Here is a 27,489-nt window from a genome sequence, read left to right on the forward strand (position 1 = left end):
ATTTTTCATTTTCCATCTCTTCGAGAGCATTTTCTTATGAACAAAAATTTTTGCCGGATATTAATTTAGTTCACAAAATTGCCTGACACTCTCTCTAATCGAATGCAAAAAGTTCCATGACGATTCATCTTACTGCACAAAATTCTTAGGTTTTGGACTTTTTAGTGCTTCGTTGCTTCGCCTATAGCTAGATAGTATGATGCCTAGATATTTAAACTCCGTCACTTGTTCTATTGTCCCTCCAGCTCTAATTTACATCATAGTTGATTTGGCTGTTATAATCTCTGTAATTTTATCTCGTTTTATAAATAGTTATTATTTTCCTCTTTCTTCAATCCATAAGGATGCTTTCCGTTTCCCAAATATCTTTAACTTCGTAAAGGACCCCGCAGAAACCTTAGTTGAAATGGATCTCTGTCAAATGCTCTGAAACTTTGGGTTCTGGTAGTCCTTGATGTATAAAACAAAAGACTCAATGGGCGCATAGCTCCAAAAATCATGGTTTTAAGATATAAGCCTCTGAAGTTATAGGTACAGTGAGGACGTTTGAGTTGGAATAAATTTATTTTCTCGAGAATGGGCGACTCTGGCGATAAATTACAAATCAGGTCGATTTTTATTTTTAAACTATAATTTTTTGACATATGTATATCTCATACTAGTGATGTCATCCATCTGGGCGTATTGGCGCAATCGATGATTTTTTAAATAAGAATAGGGGTCGTGTGATAGCTCATTTGAAAGGTTATTCAGTTCTCTATTCAATAATATAAACATTAACATAATTATTTATACAGGGTGCCCAAAAATTTTTTTTAAAATAAATTAATTGAGACAAAAAGAAGAATGTATATAATTTATTTAATTCGAAATACATTTTACTGCTGTTCGAAAACAGGAAAAAAATTTTAATTGATAAATTAATATTATTTTTCGCTTAAATTTAATATTAAAGCTGCCACCCACCTGCCTCTTAGCAGTTTGGACATTTAATTTAAGCGAAAAGCAATGTTTATTTTTCAAATTAACATTTTTTCTGTTTTTTGACAGCAGTAAAATGTATTTCGAATTAAATCAATTATATACATACTTCTTTTTGTCTCAATTAATTTAATCCAAAAAAAAATTTCGGCACCCTTTATAAATGATTATGTTAGTGTTTATATTAGTGAATAGAGAATTAAATGTCTTTTCAAATGGGCTATCATACGACCCCTTTCGCTTAAATTAAATGTTCAAATTGCTAAGAGGCAGGTGGGTGGCAGCTTTAATATTGAATTTAAGCGAAAAACAATTATTTATCAAATAAACATTTTTTTCTGGTTTCGGACAACAGTAAAAAGTATTTCGAATTAAATAAATTATATACATTCTTTTTTCGTCTCAATTAATTTAATTAAAAAAAATTTTGCGCACTCTGTATAAATAATTATGTTAATGTTTATATTATTGAATAGAAAGTTGAATAACCTTTTAGATAAGCTATCACACGACCCCTATTCTTATTTAAAAAAATCATCGATTGCGTCATCACGCCCAGATGGAGGACGTCACTAGTATGATATATATGCCAAAAAATTATAATTTAAAAATAAAAATCGACCTAATTCGTAATTTACCTCCAGGGTTGCCCATTTTCGACAAAATGAATTTATTCCAACTCAAACGTCCTCAGTGTACCTATAACTTCAGAGGCTTATATCTTAAAACCATGATTTTTGGAGCTATACGCCCATTGGGTCTTTTGTTCTACACATCAAGATCAAGGACTACCAGAACCCAAAGTTTCAGAGCATTTGACAGAGAGCCATTTCCCATAAGGTTTCTGGGGGGTCCTTTGTCGCAGGTGTTATTTTTCTTCTACTTTTAGATAGGTCGTTGTTAATTGTGTCAGATGCAGTTTTTCCAAATTTTACTTGTTCCTACCACTTTAGTAAATTCAGTAAATGTTGATCTGACCTCATAGAGGCCTGGATGCGTGATTTTAATTGTGGAACGTGTCATCCTGACAAGTTTATGATTGTGAAAACTAGCAGGTTGTTTTTCAATTTATTCAATAGCAAACTTTATATAATATATGAAAAAATGTTTGTCCGACAAATATGTTGGTCATTTTAATAAGTCCGACACGTAGAACATGTAAAATGACAGGAATTATGTTGGTGGTAAATAGCAGTCTGATTTTTGCATGAGATTTAATGAAAGGGTAACAAATCAATTGGAAGTTCTGTCCGACAAAATACATGGGACATCGAAACCTGTAACCTGTTCTACAATTAAAATCGCGTCCCAGGTTCCACAATTAAAACTTCCCGTGTTCCAGTGTTCCCGTACATCAAAGTTTGTCCGACTAGACACCGTTAAGCTATTAACAAATTTTCAGCTTGCTATTAATAAACTTTTTTTGGTACGCGGGATCCAGATCTAATATTAAATACTTGATACAGGCTGTTTAATATTTGATTAGATATACCCCAATGAAGAAAATGCTAAAATCGGCAACATTGCTGAATGAATGTATGGGTGAATGAATCGGCGCGACATTAGGTGGGCAGCGGGAAAGCTGTGTTGCCATTTATTGTGCGTATATATGATTGAAATATCTAACAGTCTGTATGACAGATATACATAGTTGTATAACTGATCTCATTTATTATTTTTTTAGCTTGTCCTAAAGGCTTGTGGGGTAGAGAATGCCAGCACAAGTGCGAATGCCAAAACAACTCAACTTGTGATCCTTTCAATGGAGACTGTCACTGCTCCCGTGGTTGGGTAGGTAAATTCTGTGAAAGCAAATGTGACAAGAAACATTTTGGACATGAGTGCCTTGAACAATGCCGATGCGAGAATGGTGACTGCGACCACATATCAGGGGAGTGTCGGTGCCACGCTGGATACATGGGACCACTGTAAGTTTATATTATCTATCTGCTGTGTTACTTTTATTACCTCCGTTCCCTTTATGGTAGGGGAGCCCAAGTGGGGATTTTTGCAGTTACTCGGGCGCGTCAGATTATCACATGGGGAGAAACCTTGTACCCTTTAAATGTACCCCTACCATATATTGGCTCTTAATACAGGGGAGTTCGTTAAGGGGGTCCGAAAAAAAAATCTATCCTTAGAAAAACTCGAAATTGTCAGATTAAGATAAGGTAAGTTAAGTACATACAGAACAGTGTATATTTCAAAAATCTGACGAATCACAAAGTTTCAGAAGAGAAAGCGAATATTTCGAGAAATAAACGTCAGATCGAAAAACTAAAAAATACTTGTTCAATATTTTTCAAAAATCTATCGAATGATACCAAACATGACCCCCCACGGAGAGGGATGGACGGTAAATTTAAAATTTTAAATAGGAACCCCGCGATATCTCGCGAAATGAACGTCAGATCCAAAAACTGCAAAATACATGTATTCAATATTTTTGGAAAAGCTTTCGAATGACACCAAACACGAACCCCCACATAGGTGGGGTAAGGAGTTACTGTAAAATCTTAAATAGAAGCTTCAATTTTTTATTGCAGATTTGGATTCCTTACGTTAAAATAAGTAATTTTTATTTGAGATAGTTTTTCGAATTATGGATAGATGGCGCTATAATCAGAAAAAACAATTGTTGGTAATGGAAAATTAAATTAAAAAATGGAAAGTTCCCAATAAATTAAAAATTTTACTTAACTTTTTTTGGTTTTAGGACCTAATCTTTACAACCCAATAGGTCTCCATAACGCTCGAGTAACTGCAAATTTAGCATACTTTCCTCCCTTACTATTAGATTTATTATCTTTTTATTAATCAGGAATAGTCTCACTGCTTCATTGCCGATAATCACGGTTCCATTCTCATTTAAATCACGTTAGTTATTGTTTGATATATTATATTACTATTACTGAGTAAGATAATAATAGGAACGTTACATCCAATCATTAAATTTATTGTTTTATTAATATTATATTAAATATTTACCACATTATCTGTAACTCAAAGTGGCCGTAAACAATAAACATTATCCTCGTGTTGATGACATATTAACCAAGTATAATATAGATAATTCTTTAAGGTACTAGTACACTTTAGAAGACCCAAAATAAGCATTTTTTCATAATAGAATATTAATAGAAAAAATACTGATCAAACAATAGGAATAAGGGCCAAGATAGAAATGGCAAGAAATGCGTTTGTAAAAATGAAAACAATTATCTGCAACAATGACCGTAGATTAGAACTGAGATAGCCCAATCGGGATACCATTTGACCTTGCATTAGGAACTGCCCCAAATTTTATTTTTCTAATCTTTAGGGGGGTCAATAGTAGTATAAATTTAAAATCTCGACTGAATTTGACCATTGCGTTAGCCACCATCTTGATTTTAAACGAGAACCGTTTTTGCTCAATATCTCCGCCATTTTCAACTTTTCGACAAAAAATATACAAACTGAAATTGTTGAAAATGCTATTTTCTATAATTTCGTTTATTATAATTTTTTTCGTGCGGTCCATATTTTCCGAGTTATGGGGAAAAACAGTGACAGTTAAAGCATAATTATTTATTTATTGACTTATCTCGTTTATTAATACTTTTACAACAAATTTTAACTCATACAAAAATGAAGAGAATTAAATTTTGTACAATTTTGATCTCTTTCATTTTTTTGATTAAATCAATATTTAAGGTAGTACGTATGCGGTAAAGGCGCGAGCGTAAGACCCGATTGATTTTAAAGCAATTGTTTTTGTTCAATATCTTGCCCATTTTCAACTTTTCGACAAAAAGTGTAAGGACTGAAATTGTTGCAATTACGATTTACTACAATTTTTCGAGAAAACCAGTGGCGGGTCTAAGAGGGGGGAATGGGAAAATTCCCCCAAAGGGGTCTAAAATTTAAAAAAATTGTTGAAATATTAAAATATGTTAGCTGGCATGAAACTTAATTATCGACAGACAAATTAATTCAAGCAATAAAACCCGCTAGTTAATAAAATTAAGTGAACTTAATGCATAGAAGTTATTATTTATGTCTTTTATGTACTTAGTTTGGTCGGTGTTTCATTGGAAATTTCAAAAATTGTATAAAATATAATTCTCTTTATTTTTGTTTATGTACAATTATGTCGTAAAGTTAATAATAAATGAGACAATTCAATAATTATGCTTCCCCTCCGCTTCCACTATTTTCCTCCTTAACTCGGAGAATATTGATCGCATAAAAAAATTGTGGAAAAGAAATTGTAGGAAATTGCGTTTCCAACAATTTTAGTTCCTACCGTTTTGTCGAAAAGTTGAAAATGGCGGAGATATTAAGCAACAACGGTTCTCCTTTAAAATCAATATGGCGGCTAATGCAACCGCGGAATTCAGTCGAGATTTTAAATTTACACTACTATTGATTTCCCCTAAAGGATATAAATTATAAAATTTGAGGCAGCTCGGAAAAAAGATTCAATTCAGTAATTATGCTCCCCCACCACTTTTTACTATTTTCCCAATTAACTCGGAAAATATCAACCGCATGAAAAAAATTGTTAAAAAGAAATTGTAGGAAATCATATTTGGAACAATTTAAGTTGAACATGGCGTAGATATTAAACAAAAACAATTGCTACAAAATCAATCAGGTCTTACGCTCGCGCCATTATCGCATACATACTACCTTAAATATTAACTTTAGCAAAAAAAAAATTGAATGCACTCGTGGGAGTGCCAACAGAAGTGAAAACTTCTTATAGTATATAAATTACGAGCTCAATGCTTTTACCCCATCCTAAAAGAAGTGCTCTACCTATATCATATACGATATACGCGATGCGTATGCCCTATGCTATTTATGTATACATACACATAATTTATATAATGTACAAAATTTATTTCAGCGAAGTGATGACGGTCGCAAATTCAATACTTTTTTCCCATCCAAGAAGTGCACAACGTCCCTAAAGAAATTTTCAATCCAAAAATTTATTTTGTCGAAGCGATAACGGTCGCTAATTTAATAATTTTCCCCATCCAAAAAGTGCACAACGTCCTTCAAAAAGTTTTCACTTCAAATATTTATTTCGTCGAAGCGATGTAGTCGCTAATTTAATACTTTTTTACATCGAAAAAGTGCACAACGTCCCTAAATAAGTTTCACTTCAAATATTTATTTCGTCGAAGCGCTTACGGCCCTAATTCAATACTTTTCCTCCATACAAAAAATGCGCAAGGTCCCTAAAAAAGTTTCCACTTAAAAAATTTATTTCGTCGAAGCGATAATGGTCGCTGATTTAATAATTTTTCCTTATCCAAAAAGTGCACAACGTCCCTCAAGAAGTTTTCACTTCAAAAATTTATTTCGTCGAATAGATGAAGGTTCGCTGATATAATATTTTTCCCATCCAAAAAGTGAACAACGTCCCTCAAGAACTTTCCACTTCAAAAATTGATTTCATCGAAGCGATGACGGTCGCTAATATAATACTTTTTCCATCGAAAAAGTGCACAACGTCCCTAAAGAAGTTTCACTTCAAATATTTATTTCGTCGAAGCGATGATGGTCCCTAATTCAATACTTTTCCCCCATCCAAAATGTGCACAAGGTCCCTAAAGAAGTTTCACTTCAAATATTTATTTCGTCGAAGCTATGACGGTCCCTAATTTAGTAATTTATCCCCATCCAAAAAGTGCACAACTTCCCTAAAGGAATTTTTGACTTCAAAAATTTATTTCGTCGAAGCGATAAAGGTCGCTAATTTAATAATTTTCCCCATCCAAAAAGTGCACAACGTCCCTAAAGAAGTTTCACTTCAAATATTTATTTCGTCGAAGCGATGACGGTCCCTAATTCAATACTTTTCCCCCATCCAAAAAGTGCACAACGTCCCTCAAGAAGTTTTCACTTTACAAATTTATTTCATCGAAGCGATGACGGTGGCGATGACGGTCAATAATTTAATACTTTTTCCCCATCCAAAAAGTGCACAACGTCCCTAAAGAAGTTTTCACTTCAAAAATTTATTTCGCCGAAGCGATGACGGTCGCTAATTCAATACTTCTTCCCCATCTTAAAAGTGCACAACGTCCCCAAAAGAAGTTTCCACTTTAAAAATTGATTTTGCCGAAGCGATGACGGTCGCGATGACGTTCGCTAATTTAATACTTTTTCCCTATCTAAAAAGTGCACAACGTCCCTAAAGAAATTTTCACTTCAAAAATTTATTTCGTCGAAACGATGGCGGTCGCTAATTTAATACTTTTTCCCCATCCAAAAAGTGCACAACGACCCTCAAGAAGTTTTCACTTCAAAAATTTATTTCTTCGAGGCGATGACGGTCGCCAATTTAATACTTTTTCCCATCCAAAAAGTGCACAACGTCCCCAAAGAAGTTTTCACTTCAATACATATACGTACAAAATTTATTTCGTCGAAGAGATGACGGTCGCTATGACGGTCGCGAAATAAATCTTTTTTCCCCATCCTAAAATAGGTTTTACATTTATTTTAAATTTAAATACTTCTATACAATTTATATATACATACAAATAATATATATAGCATAAGTGATGACGGTCGCGATGACGGTCGCGAATTCAATGCTTTTTCCCCTATCCAAAAATCGCACAACGTCCCTAAAAAAGTTTTCACTTCAAAAATGGAAGAAACTAAAATTGTGTAGAATTCAATTCTCTCTATTTTTGTATAGGAACATTTTTGTCGTAAAACTAACAATAAACGAGATAATTCAATAATTATGCTCTATTAATATATAACTGTCACTATTTTCCGCTATAACTAGAAAATATCGATGGCACGAAAAAATTGTAAAAATGGAAATGATAGAAAATTACATTTTCAACAATTTTGGTTGTTGTTATACTTTTTGCGAAAAGTTGAAAATGGCGGAGATATTGAGCAAAAACGGTTCTCGTTTAAAATCAAGATGGCGGCTAACGCAATGGCGGAATTCCGTCGAGATTTTAAATTTACACTACTACTGACCCCCCCTAAAGATTAAAAAAATAAAATTTGGGGCAGTTCCTAATGCAAGGTTAGGCCTGTTATTCGTCTAACCCGACTGGACTAAGAGTACGAGCTTTGAGATGCTACATGTTTTCGATACTGCAATATGGATTTGAAAGCTGGACCTTGAAGCAAGAACATATAAATAAGCTACGATCGTAGCTAGTAGTAAATAGAATAGAAATTTAGAAAACGGACTATAATATAGTCATCAATCACTTCTGGTATTTATTTTTGATGTTTGTAGAGTGTAATAAAAATAAACTCGTTACATAGGAATTTAAATCAAAACATTGTCTGATTTGTTTAACCCATAAAACGTTTATATTTTGCCATTCGCAAATATTTGTAAGCAAGTAGGCTGTAACTTAATTACGTAAGGAATCTTAAGAATTTACAGGGCTACCAACATAACTAATGAAAATTTTTTATAATGAAATTTTTGTTTTTTATTATGACTAATATAAAGTCTAAATACATGACGTATGGCGCAGAAGATATAATTTTGAACTATACGCAGCATACAACGAACTCAAGATCGGACGTCTGCGCTGGATGGGCCATGTTGAACGAATGTTGGAGACCGAAACACCAAAACACATAATGAAGCAAACACCAGTAGGGAGAAGGTCAAAGGGAAGACCCAAACTTAGATACATGGAACAAGTGGAACAAGATCTGAAAACAATTGAGATTACCCACTGGAAGAACAAAGCAAGGAACAGAACAGAATGGCGGAAAATCCTAGAACAAGCCAGGACCCAAAAAGGGTTGTCGAGCTACTGATGATGATGAATATAAAGTCTACGCCTTATCGTATTTGTCATAAAATTGTAATGTAAGGTACGTCGGTACTGCATTTCTGTCATTTCCAAGAGTATTTTCTTCTTGCTCATTATAAGCAATTTTGCTTGTTCATTGGCGGATTGTTACCTCTATAGAAGGTTGTCACTCCATCTTTTGCGCGGTCGGCCGATACTTCTTTACCCATTGGTGATTTTATCTCTTGCTATTTTGACCACACGGGTCTCCCCCATTCTGGTTGTGTGGTTATTCCATTCTTTTTTTTCTATTTAATTTAGTGTCCATTCGTTTATACATTGTGTACGTTACATTGTCTTCTAATGTCTTCACTCCTCTTTCGATCTCTCAGCGTATTTCCTGAAATTCTTCTCAGTACTCTCATCTTTTTCGTTTCTAGTAGTCTTTGAGTTGTGGCTGTATCGGGTCTTGTTTCTGATGCATATGTCATTATTGGTCTTACACTGGCTTTATAAATTCTTAAGAAATTATAAAATTGTTAAGAAATAACAAAAAAAAAAACAATTTCCCGAATCGTTTCAAATAAATTTTATGCGTTTTTTCTCATCGATTTAAATACATTTCTCTCGTGAGTAATTTAAAAAATTCTTCGTTTTTGAGTTATTTGCAATTTTTTGGTGAAAAAATACCGTTTAAATGTAAACAAAGATTTTTACACTTTACACACCGCACTCCGTTCGCCTGATCTCAGCGGTAGACTTTTGGGAAGGCATACATATTTAAAATATTTAAGTCCATGTTTTCAGCGCGATAGAAACCATTATTTATCCTTGTCAAAATATTTGTATTTGAAGGTTTAAAGATTATATACCTTTTTGGAGAAAAAAAATTGCAAATAATTCAAAAAGGAAGCATTTTTCGAAAAATTACCAAGATTTTTCGAAAAATTATTCGAAGCGTCTCGGAAAATTGTTTTTTTTTATAAGTTATTTGTTGATGACAATTTCCGGTCCACTTGTAAAAAATTAAAAAAAAATACAATTGAACTTTGAAAAATATTTTTTATAGCATCGAATAAAAAAAATCTGTTCCGGTAGAAATGCAAAAAAAATTAGTAGATTTTTGATTTACTTCATTAATATATGGATGTGAAACCTGGATCATGAGGGCATGCAGGTTAATATGAGAACAAATTAGAAACCTTCGAGATGTGGTCATATCGTATAATGATCAAAATATCATGGGTTCAACGCATTTCAAATACAGAAGTCTTACACAGAATAGGTAAAGGCGATGGTGACTTGATGACGATGCTAAAAAAGAGAGAACTTGAATATCTGGAGCATATTATAATGAGAGATCGACGAAAAAAGAGCTATTGGTAGAGAGAAATATTCATGGCTCCGAAACTTTCGTCAATGGACTGGCTTATCAGCAAATGAATTGTTAACATGCCGCACAAGATCGAGAACGATATCGGCAAATTGTCATGGAAGCTACCCACGCCTAAAATTTGAAAGAAAAAGGTTTATGATTTGCTTATGGAGGCAAACTGTTCGCCTATAATAGGTCTAAATAGGTATTTTTTATTGATACACAGTTAATTAATTGGGTAAAATAAAAGTTCTGCGTTTATACACTTTATATTAAGAATGCATTTTTTCTAATATGTACGGTATTTGCATTGTTTTTATTTATGACGTCTAAAAGTAGACCCACTGCTATAATAAAGATAATTGAATTTTCTGCTTCATCAATATCCTTGATATAATAATATCGAATATCTAAAAAGTGTAATAAATGTAATGTGCCATTATATGGCATGTAACAAATAAAATGAAAAATAATAAAACCAATTAAATTTTTCATAACTTTTGTGTCTGGATTTTAATGTAGCATCGATGGAATTGTAATGAAATACTGCCGATATAATTAAAGCAATTAAAATAAGATAATTATATTTTAAATGAATGGAGACTTTACTAAAATCAGATAGTTGTAGATCACCTCAGATCCATCGTCCGTTCTTTTTTCTCTTGTTTTCTCTCAATAAACATTATATGTAGATATAACGGAAGTCGACTTATGACACACTAAGAAATTGACAAAAATGGCCTTAAAAAATACTTCGGACACATTAAATGCATCCAGATATGCTCTCCTGCAAGCCATCCTGAAAGGAAAGGTATTTATAAAGCGAGGTACAGGTAGAAGAAGTACAGGTACATCCTGGTAAAGAACCTCAGAACCTGATGCAACATAACATCTTTGCAGCTTTTCCGCGCAGCTGTGGATAAGATAAAGATTGCCATGATGATTGCCAACATTTTTCACGGATAGGTACATCAAGAAGAAGCATCTTGTTTAAATGCTAAAGGTTCTACAACTACTTCTACATCAATTTAACCTGACAACCAAATCGTTCAACATGGTGATATGAACCGTCAAAACAAAATTCATGACAACATCAAAGACTCCTATTAGATGTAAACTCGAGGTGAATGGATCGATTATTTAGCAAGATTTGAAGTTTAAATACTTCGGCATAGAACTGAGAGAGCAAACATAGAAGTAAGAGAGCAAACAACTAGAGTAACAGAAATATCTGGCTTAAACAATAACATATGACGTAATAAAAAGGTTAACGTTGAGTCTAAATCGAAAGTATACAAAGCTGCATATTGACAAACACAGCAGAGACTAGACCTTCTTTAAGTGCTATCTCCGCGACGGCGACGGAAGTCGGCAATCACCATAGCTAGTCGGACTTAGAGACGACTACTCTTAAAAGTGCATTTGATGTACATCAGTACCATTCTCTTAGATTGAGCAGTCGCGATATTCTGCGTCTCCCTATGCTTCTTTTGGAAGGAGAATTTGGAGTGAAGTTACTTAATATATTGATAGAGATTAGCTTAGTTCAAATGAACAAATTTAGATGGCCAGAGAGATACAAAATCTCATGTGTGGATTCAGGCTAGCTTGGAACAAGAGCAACAAAAATATCTGGCTTAAACAATAAATTGTGGCTCAATAAAAACATTAACATTGAGGCTAAATCAAGAGTATACAAAGCTGCATATTGACATACCTACACTGCAGAGACTAGAATTTTCTAGGCCGGGCCTGGAACAAAAAGAATTACACCGAAGGAAATCGAACTAGGCATTCTGGCGTCTTGCGTCTAAAAAGGGCGTCTAAAAACTTGTTCTGTCCGTTTTTCGAAGATTCGGGGGCAGATAAATTTTCGGTGACCACATTTCCTTGAATCTTTCCCTGCATAATCAATTAAAGCAAGTTGTATCACTCTCCACGTGTATTATGTTCGAGATATTCTAATTTTCTGGTTCTGATGGTATTTAAGAGTTTCATTTCTTTATTCATCTTTCTCAGAACCTCTTTGTTTGTGACGTGTTCTGTCCACGACATTTTCAGAATTCTTCTGTACACCCATAGCTGAAATGATTCCAGTTGTTTCATTGATGCCGCATTCAAGAACCAAGCTTACATTCCATAGAATAAAGTCGTGAAAACGTAGCACATAGCCAACCTAATTCTTAGCTCCAACTTCAAATCTCTTGTGCAGAGCACTTTACTCATTTTTTAGAGCCTGCTCTAGCCTTCTCTATTCTGATTTTGATTTCCTGGAGTTGATCATTGTTCCAAGATATGCATATTGGTCTACTCGTTCGACATTGGTTCCGTTTATGAAAATATTCAATTTTCCACAATATTGTGGGGGTTTTGTAATTTAAACAAAGTACGAATCTAAAATGGAAGGAGAATTTGGAGTGAAGTTACTTAATATATTGATAGAGACTGAGATTAGCTTAGTTCAGTTGAACAAATTTAGATGGCCAGAGAGATACAAAATCTCAAGTGAGGATTCAGGCTAGCTTGGAACAAGAGCAACAAAAATATCTGGCTTAAACAGCGTTAACATTGAGGCTAAATAAAGAGTATACAAAGCTGCATATTGACATACCTACACTCAGTGGCGTAGCTGAAGATTGCCCCCCCCCCCCCCGCGACAATTTTTGTGGACCCCCGTATTATAAACATAACGACAACTAATAACTATATAATATAATTACTAAAATATGTGTAAAATGACGATACATATTTGGCCCGCCTCTTCGTCAGTTAGTGGTAATAGATTTTTTGAGAATAGACATGAAAACCTATTATGCCTTCATGTCTCTTAATCCGACAAACCTATTAGTAAGCTGTTGCAATATTTTATCTAAATTTACATTGAAAACATTAACTTCAAAACTTTTTTTGCTATAAGATATTTTTTCGTCGCAGCTGAGCTCATCCTAATTTTTTTTAAGTTTTATCCATTTATGTCAAAAATTCCGGTAAAATCCCCACTATTCTGCTACTCCTGCTGCTTCTGCTAAAATTTCGGAAAACGAATTTCTCAGTTCTCGAAGATTATCCACGAGTTTTTCAAAAAGTTGAAGGACCGTTAACTCTACTGTTTCAGATTGCAAAAGTTTTGATGTTCGATGAATAAAGTTAAGTATTTTAGATTGAATAGTAATGTGAACGGCAATTTCAAAACTATTCATGTGCTCTAATAATACATTAGCTTTTAATTTTTCATAGTTTTTTGATAGCAATGAAATTTTCGTTAACGATTTCATTACTTGTCAGAAAGCTCGACGCAAAGCCATAAGAGCATCATGTCTGGATAACAACCGGTTTTCACATAACCTTTTCGTGTTGGCAAACGCGATGAATCCAAAGTCATAATAGTAAATCCCAGCTTTTAATACTTGCACTAAAAAAACATACAATATCTTAATTATATCGTAAAAAAAACAACTCATGTACACCAGCAACGGCATCATTCAACACTAGGTTCAGATTATAGGATGCACAATGAACATAGCAAACTGTTTGTTCAATGTCAGTTATGCGCTTTTGTACACCTGAATATACACCAATCATAACGCTTGCCCCCTTTCCACTGCAGTTGTGTACGGAAAGGTGCTTTGATTGTATAAATTTTAAAATTTCATTTACATGACCTTCTGCACTTCTGATTCGGAAGATAAATTATTTCCATCGCAAGTTATTTTTACATACCGAAAAAATAAAACTAAGCTGATCGTGTTTTGACGTATCTTGAGTGGTATCAAGAATTATTATTGAATAAAATCAATTTTTTTTAAATAAATTAATCGATTTGTTTTCAGTTTTTCAGCAAGCCAGCAAATTTATAACTTTGTTTTGTATTTGGGAGCTCAAGTAATTTGTTTAAGGTATTGTGTTATCGATTAATTTAGCTAAAACAGGATCATATTTAGCTAGTAAAAGAACCATCGACAGAAATTATTAACTTTCTGGGATTCACTTTCATCTAAACTACCAACCTGTCCACGCAACTCTAAATTGCACCCGGAAAGAGTAAGAGTTATGTCAATTATCCGCTTCATTACTTCCTTCCAAATTCCCTATTTTGGTGCTTATTAGGAAAATATGTTTTGGTCCCCAATTTAATTAAAGTAGAAGTATTAAGCTTGACGACTTTAAGGGGCCCTTCCTAACGCCGGCCCCCCCGCCTTGCGGGCCCTGCTGGCCTGTCAGATACGCCACTGCCTACACTGCAGAGACTAGACCACAAAACAACAAAAACCAAAATATTGCTTGAAACAATAGAAATGAAAGTACTTCGTGTCATAGCTGGAGAGGCTCTTCTACATAAGGGAGCAAATAAAAACATAAGGAATACATGTGGGACAGAAAATATTAACGGTTGGGTGATAAACAGGAAATAGAGTGGAATGAACATAATTAGCAGAGCAGAGTGAACAAAAATAATGGTGAGAATCGCTTAAAATAAATCGCCAACGGGACAGAAAAGTGTAAACAGATCCCGAAAATGGTGGAGCGACAATCTGAACATTGATGCAGGTAGATGAGGTTTAAATAGGTAATTCACCTAAAATAACGAAGGAATAGGAAGAATAAGAAGAGCTTCTAAAAGTATTTTTACATCACCTTTTTACATCACCTTTTAAAGGATGTTCTGATATATTTCAAAAACCATTATCACATCTATTTAATCTATCTCTTAAAACTAACACCTTTCCAGACAAACTCAAAGAGGCTACCATTACTCCAGTTTTTAAATCAGGTAATAGAAACAATATAGAAGACTATCGTCCAATAAGTATCCTTAATTCCGTGGCTAAAATGTTTGAATCTATTCTCTATATGAATATACTGAAAAATTTTGAAAATGAATTTGCTGCAGAACAACATGGTTTCTTGCCTGGATTATCCACAACTAGTAATCTGTGCATTCTGTCTAATTTTGCTAGTGAGGCAATAAATAATAAACTCCAATTAGATTTAATAATGACTGACTGCTCAAAGGCATTTGATATGGTTGACCATGGCATTCTTTTATCGAGATTGAATGAGTTTGGTTTTTCGCATGATGCTTGTACATTTATAAAATCTTATGTGGAATCAAGGTTTCAACGAGTCAAAATTGGTAGGTGTTTTTCAGATAAATTTCAGGCTACATCTGGTGTCCCCCAAGGGAGCAACTTAGGGCCTTTGTTTTTCTTAATTTTTGTCAACTCACTACCACAATCTCTTAAATTTTCTTCTAGTTTGATCTATGCTGATGATTTTAAGCTTTTTAAGACTATATATAATCCAAATGATTGTCAGTTACTACAGGAGGACCTGACCTCAGTTATAGAATGGTTTAGGGACAACAATATGATCTTGAATATTAAGAAATGTGGAGTTATATCTTTTACTCGCAAAATCGACTACATTCAAAATAATTATAGAATTGACAACTGTGTAGTATCTAGGAAAACCAAATGTAAAGATTTGGGAATATACCTACAGGCTAACATGAAATTTAATGAACACTATATAAATATTGTTAATAAGGCCTACAAAATATTGGGATTTGTAATATGAAATTCCAAACACTTTAGTATAAACACAACCATTAGACTATATAACGCTTTAGTCAGACCAAACTTGGAATATGCATCAGTGGTATGGGCTCCTGAAGCCAAATTTCATATTAATCATATAGAAAAGGTACAAAAAAGATTTCTAAGGTATTTATACCTTAAGAAATACAATGTGTATACTCACCTTACGCCATCAAAAGAGTTGCTTCAAATATTTGGCTTGCAGTCATTAGAGCAAAGAAGAAATATGCATTGTGTTGTATTTATTCATAATCTTATTAACAATGTTAAATATAAGACATGTGGTTTGATCAATTTTATTAGGTTTCATGTGCCAAAGGTCAACCTAAGAGTAAACAGTAATGACCTATTTTCTTGTAGTCCATATATTCCTTGTGCAATAATAAACTATATGCAATATCAGTGTAATGCATTAATAAAGATCTGTGATATAGACCTCTTTAACTGTAGTGTAAGGGATATTAAAAAATGTTATCGTCAATAGATAAGTAATGGGCTCAATTTTAAAATTTTATTAACTTGTGCCTTTTTTAATGTGTTTACTTTCTGTACTTTTATTTTTTACTTGTGTGTATACTGTATTTTTTTGTACTTTTTGTGTGTATATTGTTATACCAAGTAATGAGCACTCTTACATGTAATTACTACCTAGGTGGTGTTTGTAAGTTTTAATTAAATGAATAAAAATCACATAACTTTTTCCTACAAACGTACAAAACACAACTTTCTTGTGGGCATAATTTTGTAACTCTTGCGTAAAACGCTTTTTGCCTATTATAAATAGGTATTATTAAATAGTTCCTATGAAAAATATGTGACACATTGTAACACGCAATGTCTAGGTATGTAACTTATTTTGGATATTTAAAAAATACATAACCAAATATTTCATGCAGGCAAATAATCTTGTACAAACATTTTCTTTTTTGAGTCTTTCACATAATTAGAATAAATTGACTAATCCAAATTGCACCAAAATATTCTGCCTCTAGCGTGATACTCTAACATGATAGTTCGTACACATTTCCTAATTTTAATAATATATAAATTATTTTTGGCGAATTTCTAAATGTCACTTATTCACATAAATTATAGAAAGTGTAATTATTGTTTCTGAGCTCTTGAATCCCACGTAATTTAGATAATTCATAGAAATTTTTAAAAATCTTTTACATCGAAGTGATGCTACTCTGACGACAGATACACTGCTATACGGTCTGGTTCACATGAAGAATAGATAAATGCAAGCTTAAAGGCAATTTATGATTTCCTTGTTCTTTCTGTCTCAGCGAGTGTAATATCATTAATAGGGCTGGATCCCGCGTACCAAAAAAGTTTATTAATAGCAAGCTGACAATTTGTTAATAGCTTAACGGTGTCTAGTCGGACAAACTTTGATGTACGGGAACACTGGAACAGGGAAAGTTTTAATTGTGGAACAGGTTACAGGGTTCGAACGTCAGACTACGAAAACGTCCAATGTATTTTGTCGGACAGAACTTCCAATTGATTTGTTACCCTTTCATTAAACTCTCACGCAAAAATCAGACTGCTATTTACCACCAACATAATTCCTATCATTTGGCATGTTTTACGTGTCGAACTTATTAAAAGGCCCAACATATTTGTCGGACAAACATTTTTTCATATTCGTCGGTATACTGCGAAAACCAGGTAAATGACAAATTTTAAAATATTGAGTTAAGTATACCAAAATTCTTAGCTTTTTACGCTCTACATACAGGTAAAACCCAGTAAATGTTACGACTTACCATTCAGCAGATAATTTGTGTGATAAACAAATAAGTTACACATAACCAACTTTTCATTTTCAAGTAAAACAATATATCGCTACTTACTTCCACAAAATTAAAGTTCTGTTGCATGTAAAACCAAGTAAGTGCACATATATTATTTTGCCGGACAACAATATATTTCTACTGCTGTATACCATATCCAGTAAAAAGGTGATAAATGTCTTTAATACATTTTACATGTATATTTCATTAAAATTTCTCATTCATATCGACTGGTAAAATCGATAGTATCGACTATGTTTCTTTGAATGTTCAAGAGGTACAGGTATGTGAGAAGTTTTTTTGTAAGACACTTTGTATATCAGCGTCGTTAATGCAAGATGTAAGAAAAATTGATATTTTATGTTGTTATGCTGATACGGGCAAAAGAGGCAAGCATATACTGCCAAATAAAACAAGCAATGAAAACCGAAAAATTGTGAAGGCTTATATTGAGTCTTTTCCAACCATGGTCCCACATTATATTCGCCAACGTTCGAAGCGTAGATATTTGGACAAAAATTTGAGTATAAGGAAAATGTATCAACTTTCTTTATATAAATGATTGTCAGCTGAAGAAACCGGAAGGTATTAGCGAAATTACATACCGAAGAATATTTTCTAACGACTATAATTTAAGCTTTTTTGTCCTAAATAAGATCAATGTTTAGTTTGTAATAAATAATATTTATTTGCCCTATCATATTATGATATGAAATGATAAGAAAAGCTCTAATCAACAACGGAATTTTGTTTCAATCACCTTCGATCTACAGGCTATACTACAGATTCCAGATTAACTGGACAATTCCTATATTCTTCCCGAAAATTATGGGTCTACAATTTGTGTGGAAATGAAGCCGCATTACCAAATTAATGTAGCTTACCGTTTTGCCTGGTCAGAAATTAATGGTAGACGAGGAAGTTCTGAAATAGAAAGCATTATACTCAACTACTTATCAAAATGTGTCCCAGAATATGTAAGCAAGTGAAATAAGTGTATTTTCTTACACCTGCGGAGGACAGTATCGTAACATCAATTTTTAGAGTCGGGACATTCTTGTATGGAAGTTGACTCTATACATAGCAACATCTAAACCGCTAGAAATCAGGTCTCTCTATGGTATGCCAGATTACTTGTCTGTTTTTTCAAAATGCAAGGGAAACTAAAAATGTCAAGGTCAGTGATAAAAAAGTAGGTAGATTTTAAATAGGTACTACGACTATTATGATTTAAAAAAATTGCCACACACTCTAATTAAAAACCGAACAAAATACCAAAACGGCGAAAAATAATGTGGATAAAGATAAAAAGATGAGATTCGTGAAAGAAAGGACAAACAGAATCCATTTCAATTATGACGCGTCACCAAGCTTCATTTCCTTATTGATACTGCACGGCAGTCAACAAGAAAAAAGCAAGCTGGGTTATCAACTAACATAAGCATGCTTATGTTAGTCGATAAAAACTTAAGCAACTTTAGGATAGAACTTCGCCAACTAGCATAGCAAAAAACAGAGATTTGTTACAGCTATTTGATAAGGAAGTGACACCGGAGGAATATAACAGGTGGTATCGTATTTTACGATGCCAATGGCATCTTGTCAGATCCTGCTTTCAATGACTAATCTGACGAGTAATACGCTTAGTAATATTATTTTCTTGTATCTATAACACCTTCAAAATAAATTTGTTTTTTCTATAAAACTGCCTATCATTTATGTAAATGATATCCATATAACTACAAACAGCCCTTTAATAAAATGTTCAGGGAAAACCAGTTAAATGTTATAATTATCGACTAATCCCTTAAAAACATTGCTATTAACTGTTAAAGCCTCATATTCCGATCACAAAACTACAAAATATTATATTTGGTTTATTATATTTGTTATAAATGTGTTATTTTAAGAGTAACTGATTAATTTAGATTTACAGGTAAAACCAGGTAAGTGACCGCATCTCCATCTTAAATTTAGGTTTAATCAGCTAGGTGTCTTAACTTTTTCAAACTAATGCATGGTAGAATATCATTTCTGATATATACATCTTTCACTGGAATACCGAATACCAAACACAAGTTGTCCTCTTAATTCATAATAAAACACTAAACTTTAAAAACGTTTTTTCTCGGTTTCAGTAGGTTTTTCGGCATTTACCTGGTTTTCGCAGTATACCGACGATATATTATATAAAGTTTACTATTGAATAAACTTAAAAACAAACTGCTAGTTTTCACAATCATAAACTTGTCAGGATGACAAGTTCCACAATTAAAATCACGTTCCACAATTAAAACTATTCCAGTGTTCCCATATATCAAAGTTTGTCCGACTAGACTCCGTTAAGCTATTAACAAATTTTCAGCTTGTTATTAATAAACTTTTTTTGGTACGCGGGATCCAGACCTATAAAGTAGGTAATCGTAAAGACGATTAATAAATAGTAGGTATTAGTTCTAAGGTAGTTAGTTTTAAGGCGAATACGTAAGTAGGCTAACAATGTGTAAACTTAATAATGTGTAAATTTTTTAACACATGATGAAAACTGATTATGGCAATAGCATTGAAGTTTACAGAAAATATATTTTGGACGCACTAATCCTTTATCTGGGCTGTATTTTGTCCCATCTAACTTTCAATCTCTACTCTGAAAGAATATGAATATTTACTGTCGTTTAAAACAGATAGAATGGTAAATGAGGTGTCGAATGAGAGCATATAACCCAAAGATGGTATTAGAGGTGATCAATTTAATGGGACTTCCGGTTCCAGAGTTGCAACCGAAAGTATTATTTTAATGTCACCGAAATAGTAAAAGCGATATATTATTCGGAGCGACGTAGGAAAATGGGAACAAATGTATATTTTTGGTTTTTATATCATTTCCGGTTAAAAAATCCTAACTTGAAGTGCCATATTATAGTCGCAGAAATAATACATGTGATATATCAATACAGACGTATTGAAAAGTTGAGCTTGAATCTTTAGTTCTGGTTTTGACGTCATTTCGGGTTAAAAAATTATAACCGAAAGTTGGGCAAAAATGGCTCATAATTAGTGAAATCGTATACCTATCAATCGACAAAAAGTTACACGAAGAGTTCAAATATCGACTTCTAGTTCTGCTTCCGGTCACTTTGGGTGAAAACCTTTTTTTTTTTTTTTTCTTCGAGGTGGGAATCTTCTTAAGACCGTCTGGGAAGGTGTCCCAGGTGTGTCGGATTCGGCCCGCCCTCTCTGTATCACGAGCCGCCTACCGACTAAACCCACCTCCTCTTTCTCCAGCCGACGGGTCTGGAACCGCTCTTAGCGAGCATATCTGACCCGTCGACCTTACTCATAGCTCCCCTCCGGCACTTCTAGCGTGCATTCCATGGATTGGTTGGCCGCTCGGCCGCCCCCCGCGCACGCTTCGCACCAGACAGGCCGGTGAAGCGACCGCCTAGCTCAACCCGTGCGCGGGTAGGTCGACCGGGGTGTCCCCAGCCCAGGATGGAACGAACCAGAGAATGTCAGTTGGCAGTTACGAGCAACTCCAGTCATTCATACTTTCATCTATCCACGCTGTCTCATCCACCTATTCATACTTTCTTTCATTTAACCCCAAACATTCCTTACTTTCATCTATGCACACTTACTCGTCCACCCATTCATTCTGACATTTAGATGGGACAGTCTGTGTAGGTTGGATGTAAAAGGTCCTTCCCCACTGACTGTCCCAAAACGATACAAAACATGGTATAACATACAAAGAAAGAACTAGAGTAAAAGGAGATGAAAAGAGAAAGTGGAGATAGAATTAGAGAAGAGAGAAGAAAGAGAAAAGAAGAATAGGAAAGAAGCAAAAGAGAAAAGAAAAAGTAAAGATAGAGAACATAAACAGGAAATAGAAAGATAAAATTGATCAAAAGACGATTACTTGTATAGATAAAATTAAGTAAATAAATAAATAAACTACAATAAAATAAATAAATAAATAAATTAAATAAAACCATGTAAGAATAAAAATAGACAGTCAGTGTGGTTTGGATGTAACGGGTCCTCCCCCCTCTGACTGCCCGCCACGACACAAACACATTTTTTAAATAAATAAATATAGTGGTCATCCCGTCTGCAGACGCCTCTCCTTCTCTTCCTTGTGTTTCATTGTTTTGGTGACAAAAGCAATGACCAGGTCGAAGTCTCTCTTGCTATTAATGGCTTTGTCCATTAGCTCGTGTGGCTCACCTAGAGGGGATCCCAGACCCAGCTGCAGCTCGGCACGCCCCGCATGGTACGCAGGGCACACGAACACGACATGCCGCGCGTCATCAACCACCCCACACTCGGGACACAGATCGTCAGCGGTCTTCCCTATACGGTGGGTATATTTTCTGAACGATCCATGCCCCGTCAAAAACTGTGTGAAGTAGTAGTTGACGCGCCGATGCCGACACCCGCACCACCTCACCACATCTGGGATCAAGGATCTCGTCCAGACCGCCTTCTCGACTTCGGCTGCCCATTCCCTCTGCCACAACTCTATACTTCTCTTTCTTTCTAATGGTCCTGAACCTATTGCCCCGTTGGTACATTCGGACTCTCTCTCCAGCCAGGATGTGCACCGGCACAGAACCAGCCACCACCTGTAACGCAATGGTTGATACGGTTCTGTACGCGCTGCACACCCTGATCAGAGGTTTCCTTTGTGCCCTGAGAAGCATGTCTTTATATTTTTTCATCCGGAGGACCTCGTACCATACCGGGGCCCCGTATAATACTATCGATAGAATGGATTGTAACATAACTGTTCTTTTCTGTGATCCTGGGCCCCCTATGTTTGGCATTAACTTGTTTAGTACCGAGGTCCTTTTTTCAGCCTTTCGACATGCTTCCTGAACGTGTTGTCCGAATGCTAGTCTATCTCTAACGTGATGCCTAAGTATTTCACGGTCTTTTGGGGTCTTATTTCGGAGCCATTGTACTCGAATATTATGTTGTTTCTGTATCTCGGTCCCCTCAAGATTATCGCTTCAGTTTTCTCTACTGCAAGTTTTAAATCGTTTTCTTCTATCCATTCCGCGGTTCTCTTTATTGCTTGGTTTACTTTTTCTATTATGCCCCAATCGCCTTTGACTAGTAAGGCCAGATCGTCCGCGTATGCAATCGCTTTTACTCCTCTCTCTTTGTTTATTTCTAGTACCCCGTTATATAATATATTCCATAGTGAGGGTCCCAGGACTGACCCCTGGGGTACTCCCGCGGTCATTTTCATCTTCTTTTTCTTTGATATGCATACGGTTCTTTCAGATAGGTAGTCCTTTATTATGTTGGACAAATATTCCGGAGCTCCACATTCGACTATTCTGTCTACAATGAGGCCCCAGTTTGCTGAGTTAAAAGCGTTTTTTATGTCCAACAGAACAAGAACTACCCACCTTTTCTTGCTTGCCTTTGCCGAGTCCTTTATCCAGGTTGCGGCATCTACTGTCGATCTGCCTTTCCGGAATCCGTAGTGTTGATTAGATAACGCTCTCTCATCTTCCAACATGACTTCCAGTCTCTTCTTGATAAGTCTTTCGTAGAACTTACCAAGGCAGTCCAGGAGGCATATTGGCCGATAAGAGGCTGCCGAATCGGGGGGCTTCCCAGGCTTCAGGAGTAGAACTAAGTTCGCTTCCTTTAAGTCCCTGGGAAGCTCCTGCTTCTGCAGTAGGTCATTACATATTCTTCTGATCAAACCTGGTTTCTCTGTTGCTATTATCTTGATTGCCTCTGGAGGCAGCCCGTCGGGGCCGGGAGCTTTCCCCGTCTTCATCTCCTGACCAGCGGTTTTAATTTCATCTTCCGTGAACTCCTCTACCATTGTTGGAAAAATCTTAACAAAGTTTTGGACTGTCTTCGTGGGGAAGAGGAGTTCAGCTGATTCCATCCGCTGGTCCTCGTCAAGTTTATATGGGGCCATTATTTTCAAGGACTTCATGGTAATTTTATATGCGTCGCCCCATATATCCTCATCTAAAGCTTTAATCAGGGCCTGCCACTTTTCTTTTTTACTTTGTTTTATTGTTTTGTTTAATTTTTTCTTCTGTTCTTTGTATATTTCATTGAGCTCGAGGTTGCCCTGGCTTCTCGTGTAATTCCTTCGAGCTCTGAGGCATTTCTCCCGTAGATCTTCAATTTCATCCGTCCACCAGTAGGGAGTTTTTTGGTTGTTTTTCCTTTTCACGGTGGCCAACTTTACTGCGCTCTCGAGTACTCCTCTCAGTTGGCCAAGGTCAGAAATCTCTTCCTCATTTATTTTTCTGACCTCCGATAGGTACGTATTTGTGTTAAAATATGTTTTAGTGTGTCCTATCGGCCGCCTTATTCCCCCTTTAACCTTTATTTCATATTTGATGTATCGGTGGTAGGTAAATAACTGATCGTCGAGAACATCCCAATCGTGGACTCTTCTTGATAGCCCCTCGCTTGCAATAGTAACGTCAATATGTGTTTGACTGGCCCCCCTTACGAACGTAGGTTTATTATTATTTAGAACTTGGAGGCCAGTCTGGGCTATCCACTCATTCCAGAGTTCCCCCTTTTTGTCGTTTATGGGGGAACCCCACAACCTAGATTTTGCATTGATGTCCCCGGCGATCATAATTTCTTTTTCGTTCGCGGCGGTACTCATTATCTCATCTACTATGTCTTTGTATCTAGGTAGAGGGATGTTCGGAGACACGTAACATGCCAGGAGGCTGAAGTCCCTAAGTCTGATGAGGACATGATTTTCCCCCCTGACAATGGCACGAACTCCCACATCCCCATTCCTAATGAGCACCGCCACGTTTTGCTGGCTATCTTGTACCCACCCACCGACCGATGTAATTTTCTTATTTGGTTCGGGGACGATGAGCAGATCTATTTCTAGCTTGCAGGCTTTTTGGGTGAAAACCTAGGACTTACGAAGTCCAATTACTTGTTGGTTGATGTATTAGATTAATTAGATGAGGACTAATTTTTTTCCTTCTCTTTCAGATGTGATGACTTATGCCCTATTGGCAAACACGGGTCTGAATGCAAATCGGACTGCAGGTGCCAAAACGGCGGGACATGTGACCCAGAAACAGGATTCTGTTTCTGTACGAATGGTTGGACAGGGTCTGTATGTGCCAACAGATGTCCTTTCGGATTCTGGGGTGAAAACTGTGGGGAACAGTGTGATTGTTACAATGGCGCTTCCTGTCACCACATTAACGGTACCTGCGAGTGTCAACCCGGTTTTACAGGAGATAGGGTGAGTCGCATTTATTTAACAACCACATCTTATGATCGTAATGTAATATTTATTTTATTTATTTATATTTTTAACACTTATATTTAAATAAAAACAATTTATGTTCTTTTATTATACACTAGGGTGCATCGAAAAAATAAAAGTTGGAAATGTTATATCTAATAGCGTGAAAAAGTTGCTATGTCGGTTCGCTAAACTCAGACACAACTGGCTAGAGATTTTAGTCGGTAATTTTTTTGTTTTTTGCCAATTTTGCAAAAATTGGCAAAATTACTAACTATTTAGTAACTATTAACTATTTAGTAATTATTTTTTGCCAATTTTACCAAAATTGGCAAAATTACTTACTAAAATTACTAGCCAGTTGTGTCTGAGTTTAGCGAATGGACTATAGTGTTATTTTTCAGCATATTAGTATTTTTATTCTTTTTTTCTAAGCGAATTTTCTGCCCCCCCCCCCCCCCCCAACGGCCTTGAACTTTATTAAATATCTGATTTTTATGGAAATTTCAATTTATATTATTTGGAACAAAATATGTGCTAACTCGATATAGGATCAATTGAAGAAAACTTAAAATGTTGTCAATTACAAACTTAAACGATATTTAAAGTTTTATTTGTTTTTTCACAGTCCCCTACCCCTTTGAAATGTCCGGCTTCGTGAGTCCGTGAGTGTAATTTTCACTTATGTTTGGTGTGATGCCTTACTTTGTTATTATTGTTGTTTGTAAATTAAAGATTTTTAAAATACATAAACCAGGACCATGGGGAATAAAATCAAGATGTGCTGTGGACCGCCCCATTTTTGGGCAACCACCAAATATACCTGAAAATTTTTTACCGAAATACAAACAAGCGATGAAGTTTTGTGGTTGCAAGAGGATAAAAAACTCAGCAAGAAAGAGTCAGAATTTTCTGGTATTGCCGAACAGGTTGCAATTAAATTGGAGGAAATATGGAAAAAGGCTTTAATTCCAATAATTTAACATACAAGAATTATTCAGCTTTTAAAAGCCTATCATGACAAATATATGAAACTTATGAAACCATTTAAGAACAGGCAAAACAGTGAATTTTACAAAAATAAAATTCAAGGCTTTAAGAACAACAATAAAACTACACGTTTCGATCTTGCAGCATGCAAATGTGATACTGATTAATTGTCTTTGTATAAAATCTCAAAAAGTGCCTCTGGATGAGCGCGAATTTCTATTAAATCAAAGAGGTCCCAGAAAAATGGTGATAAGCTCGATTGATAGGGAAAACAAAAACAAATATAATCAGAAAGAACAACGGTAAAAGAAAAAAGTTACCGACGCAAAGACAAAACTTTAGCTCAAGTAAAAAACAGTACCAAGTTTTATGGTCAATCGATCGTGGAAGAACACATAACACTTGTGCATGAGCCAGGGTGCAAATATTTCGGATATGGGTATCCGCTGTCTGGTATATCAGAAAGTATCAAATCCAGCTATTGCATGTGACGAAACAGTCGTAAATACTGGCGTTAAGGGTGATGTAATACGGCTGTTAGAAGAACATCTTAAAAAACCGATTCAGTGGTTTGTATGTCTGCGACATTCAAATGATCTATCCCTTGGACATCAAAAGAAGTTTGCCAGTGACCAAATCAAAAAACGTGAGGGTCTTCAAACTTCCTCCTATAAAATTTTTGATTCACACGACTACTTTGAGTTAATTAACTAACAAGAATATCACCTTACAGAACCACCTACACTGTATATTCTCTAGATTTTCGAGTGACAATCTGCGAGATTGTATTAAGAATCCTAACTTAGACCCTATTAACATTGAAATTGAGAAATTTCACTGCCACAAACAATATGTAGAACGATGTGTCAATCTTGTGACACAAGCTTCTCTAGCAGTTTGTGAAGCGTATTCGAGGGATGGATTTATAAAAACTCGAATTGATTCCAGAAAAACTATGCCCCACTTTAATGCTAAATCGGAAGACATCTTCGAATAGAATGCTTTTACCATATTTTTTTGTAATATTTATATACCTAATTTTGTACTTTGCTTTATATTTAGTTTAGTATTAAAAAACTTGGGTGACGTCAGGGAGACGGATAAGTTAGGCTATTTTTTTATAAAAAGAATGTTTTAGTATACTTTTCTTAAGTAAAATTTTTAATTGCCTTGTGAAACCAGAAAATATTTTTCAATTTAAACCGAATTTATTTATCTAATTTCTATAAGGTATTACATTTCTCTTACAAAAGATATTCGCATATTAATGTATTTTTTCTAATTTTTAGTTGCCGTGAGGGGCAGAAAATATTTTTTTATTTCAACGCAATTTTACTAAAATACTAAATAGTGTGTTAGGCAACTTTTGTGAGCTATTACATTTTCGTTTCGAAATAAAAATTTTTTTCGTCTGTTAACATTTTTTCAAAATTTTTAATTGTCTTGGGGGGACAGAAGATATTTTCCAATTTCGAAAAAATTTTACCAAAATACTTAACAGTTGAATGGGCAACTTTTGTGAGGTATTACTTTTCCATCGCAAAAAAAAAATTTTTTTCGCCTTTTTCGATGCACCCTATTATACACACTTCTTATTTTAATTCATTTAATATTTACAATATTTATTTTACACTAATACATATTCAAAATAACTAACACATAATAATTAGAATTTATTTTACATTTCAAAATATCGCGGAAC

The 27,489-nt window shown here is 34.9% G+C and overlaps 1 protein-coding gene across 3 annotated transcripts in view; it reads left to right on the top strand.

Moving 5' to 3' along the window:
* The window catches only part of LOC126880173 (protein draper), a 396,789-nt gene that overhangs the window by 248,273 nt on the left and 121,027 nt on the right, over positions 1-27,489 (top strand). For all 3 annotated transcript variants that reach the window (XM_050643935.1, XM_050643937.1, XM_050643936.1), the window contains exons 4-5: positions 2,666-2,909; positions 24,536-24,794. In XM_050643935.1, coding sequence (XP_050499892.1) covers positions 2,666-2,909; positions 24,536-24,794 — 503 coding nt within the window. The remainder of the gene's footprint in view (positions 1-2,665; positions 2,910-24,535; positions 24,795-27,489) is intronic.

The sequence above is a fragment of the Diabrotica virgifera genome, chromosome 2, assembly GCF_917563875.1.
Source record: "Diabrotica virgifera virgifera chromosome 2, PGI_DIABVI_V3a".
Taxonomy (NCBI): Eukaryota; Metazoa; Arthropoda; class Insecta; order Coleoptera; family Chrysomelidae; genus Diabrotica; species Diabrotica virgifera.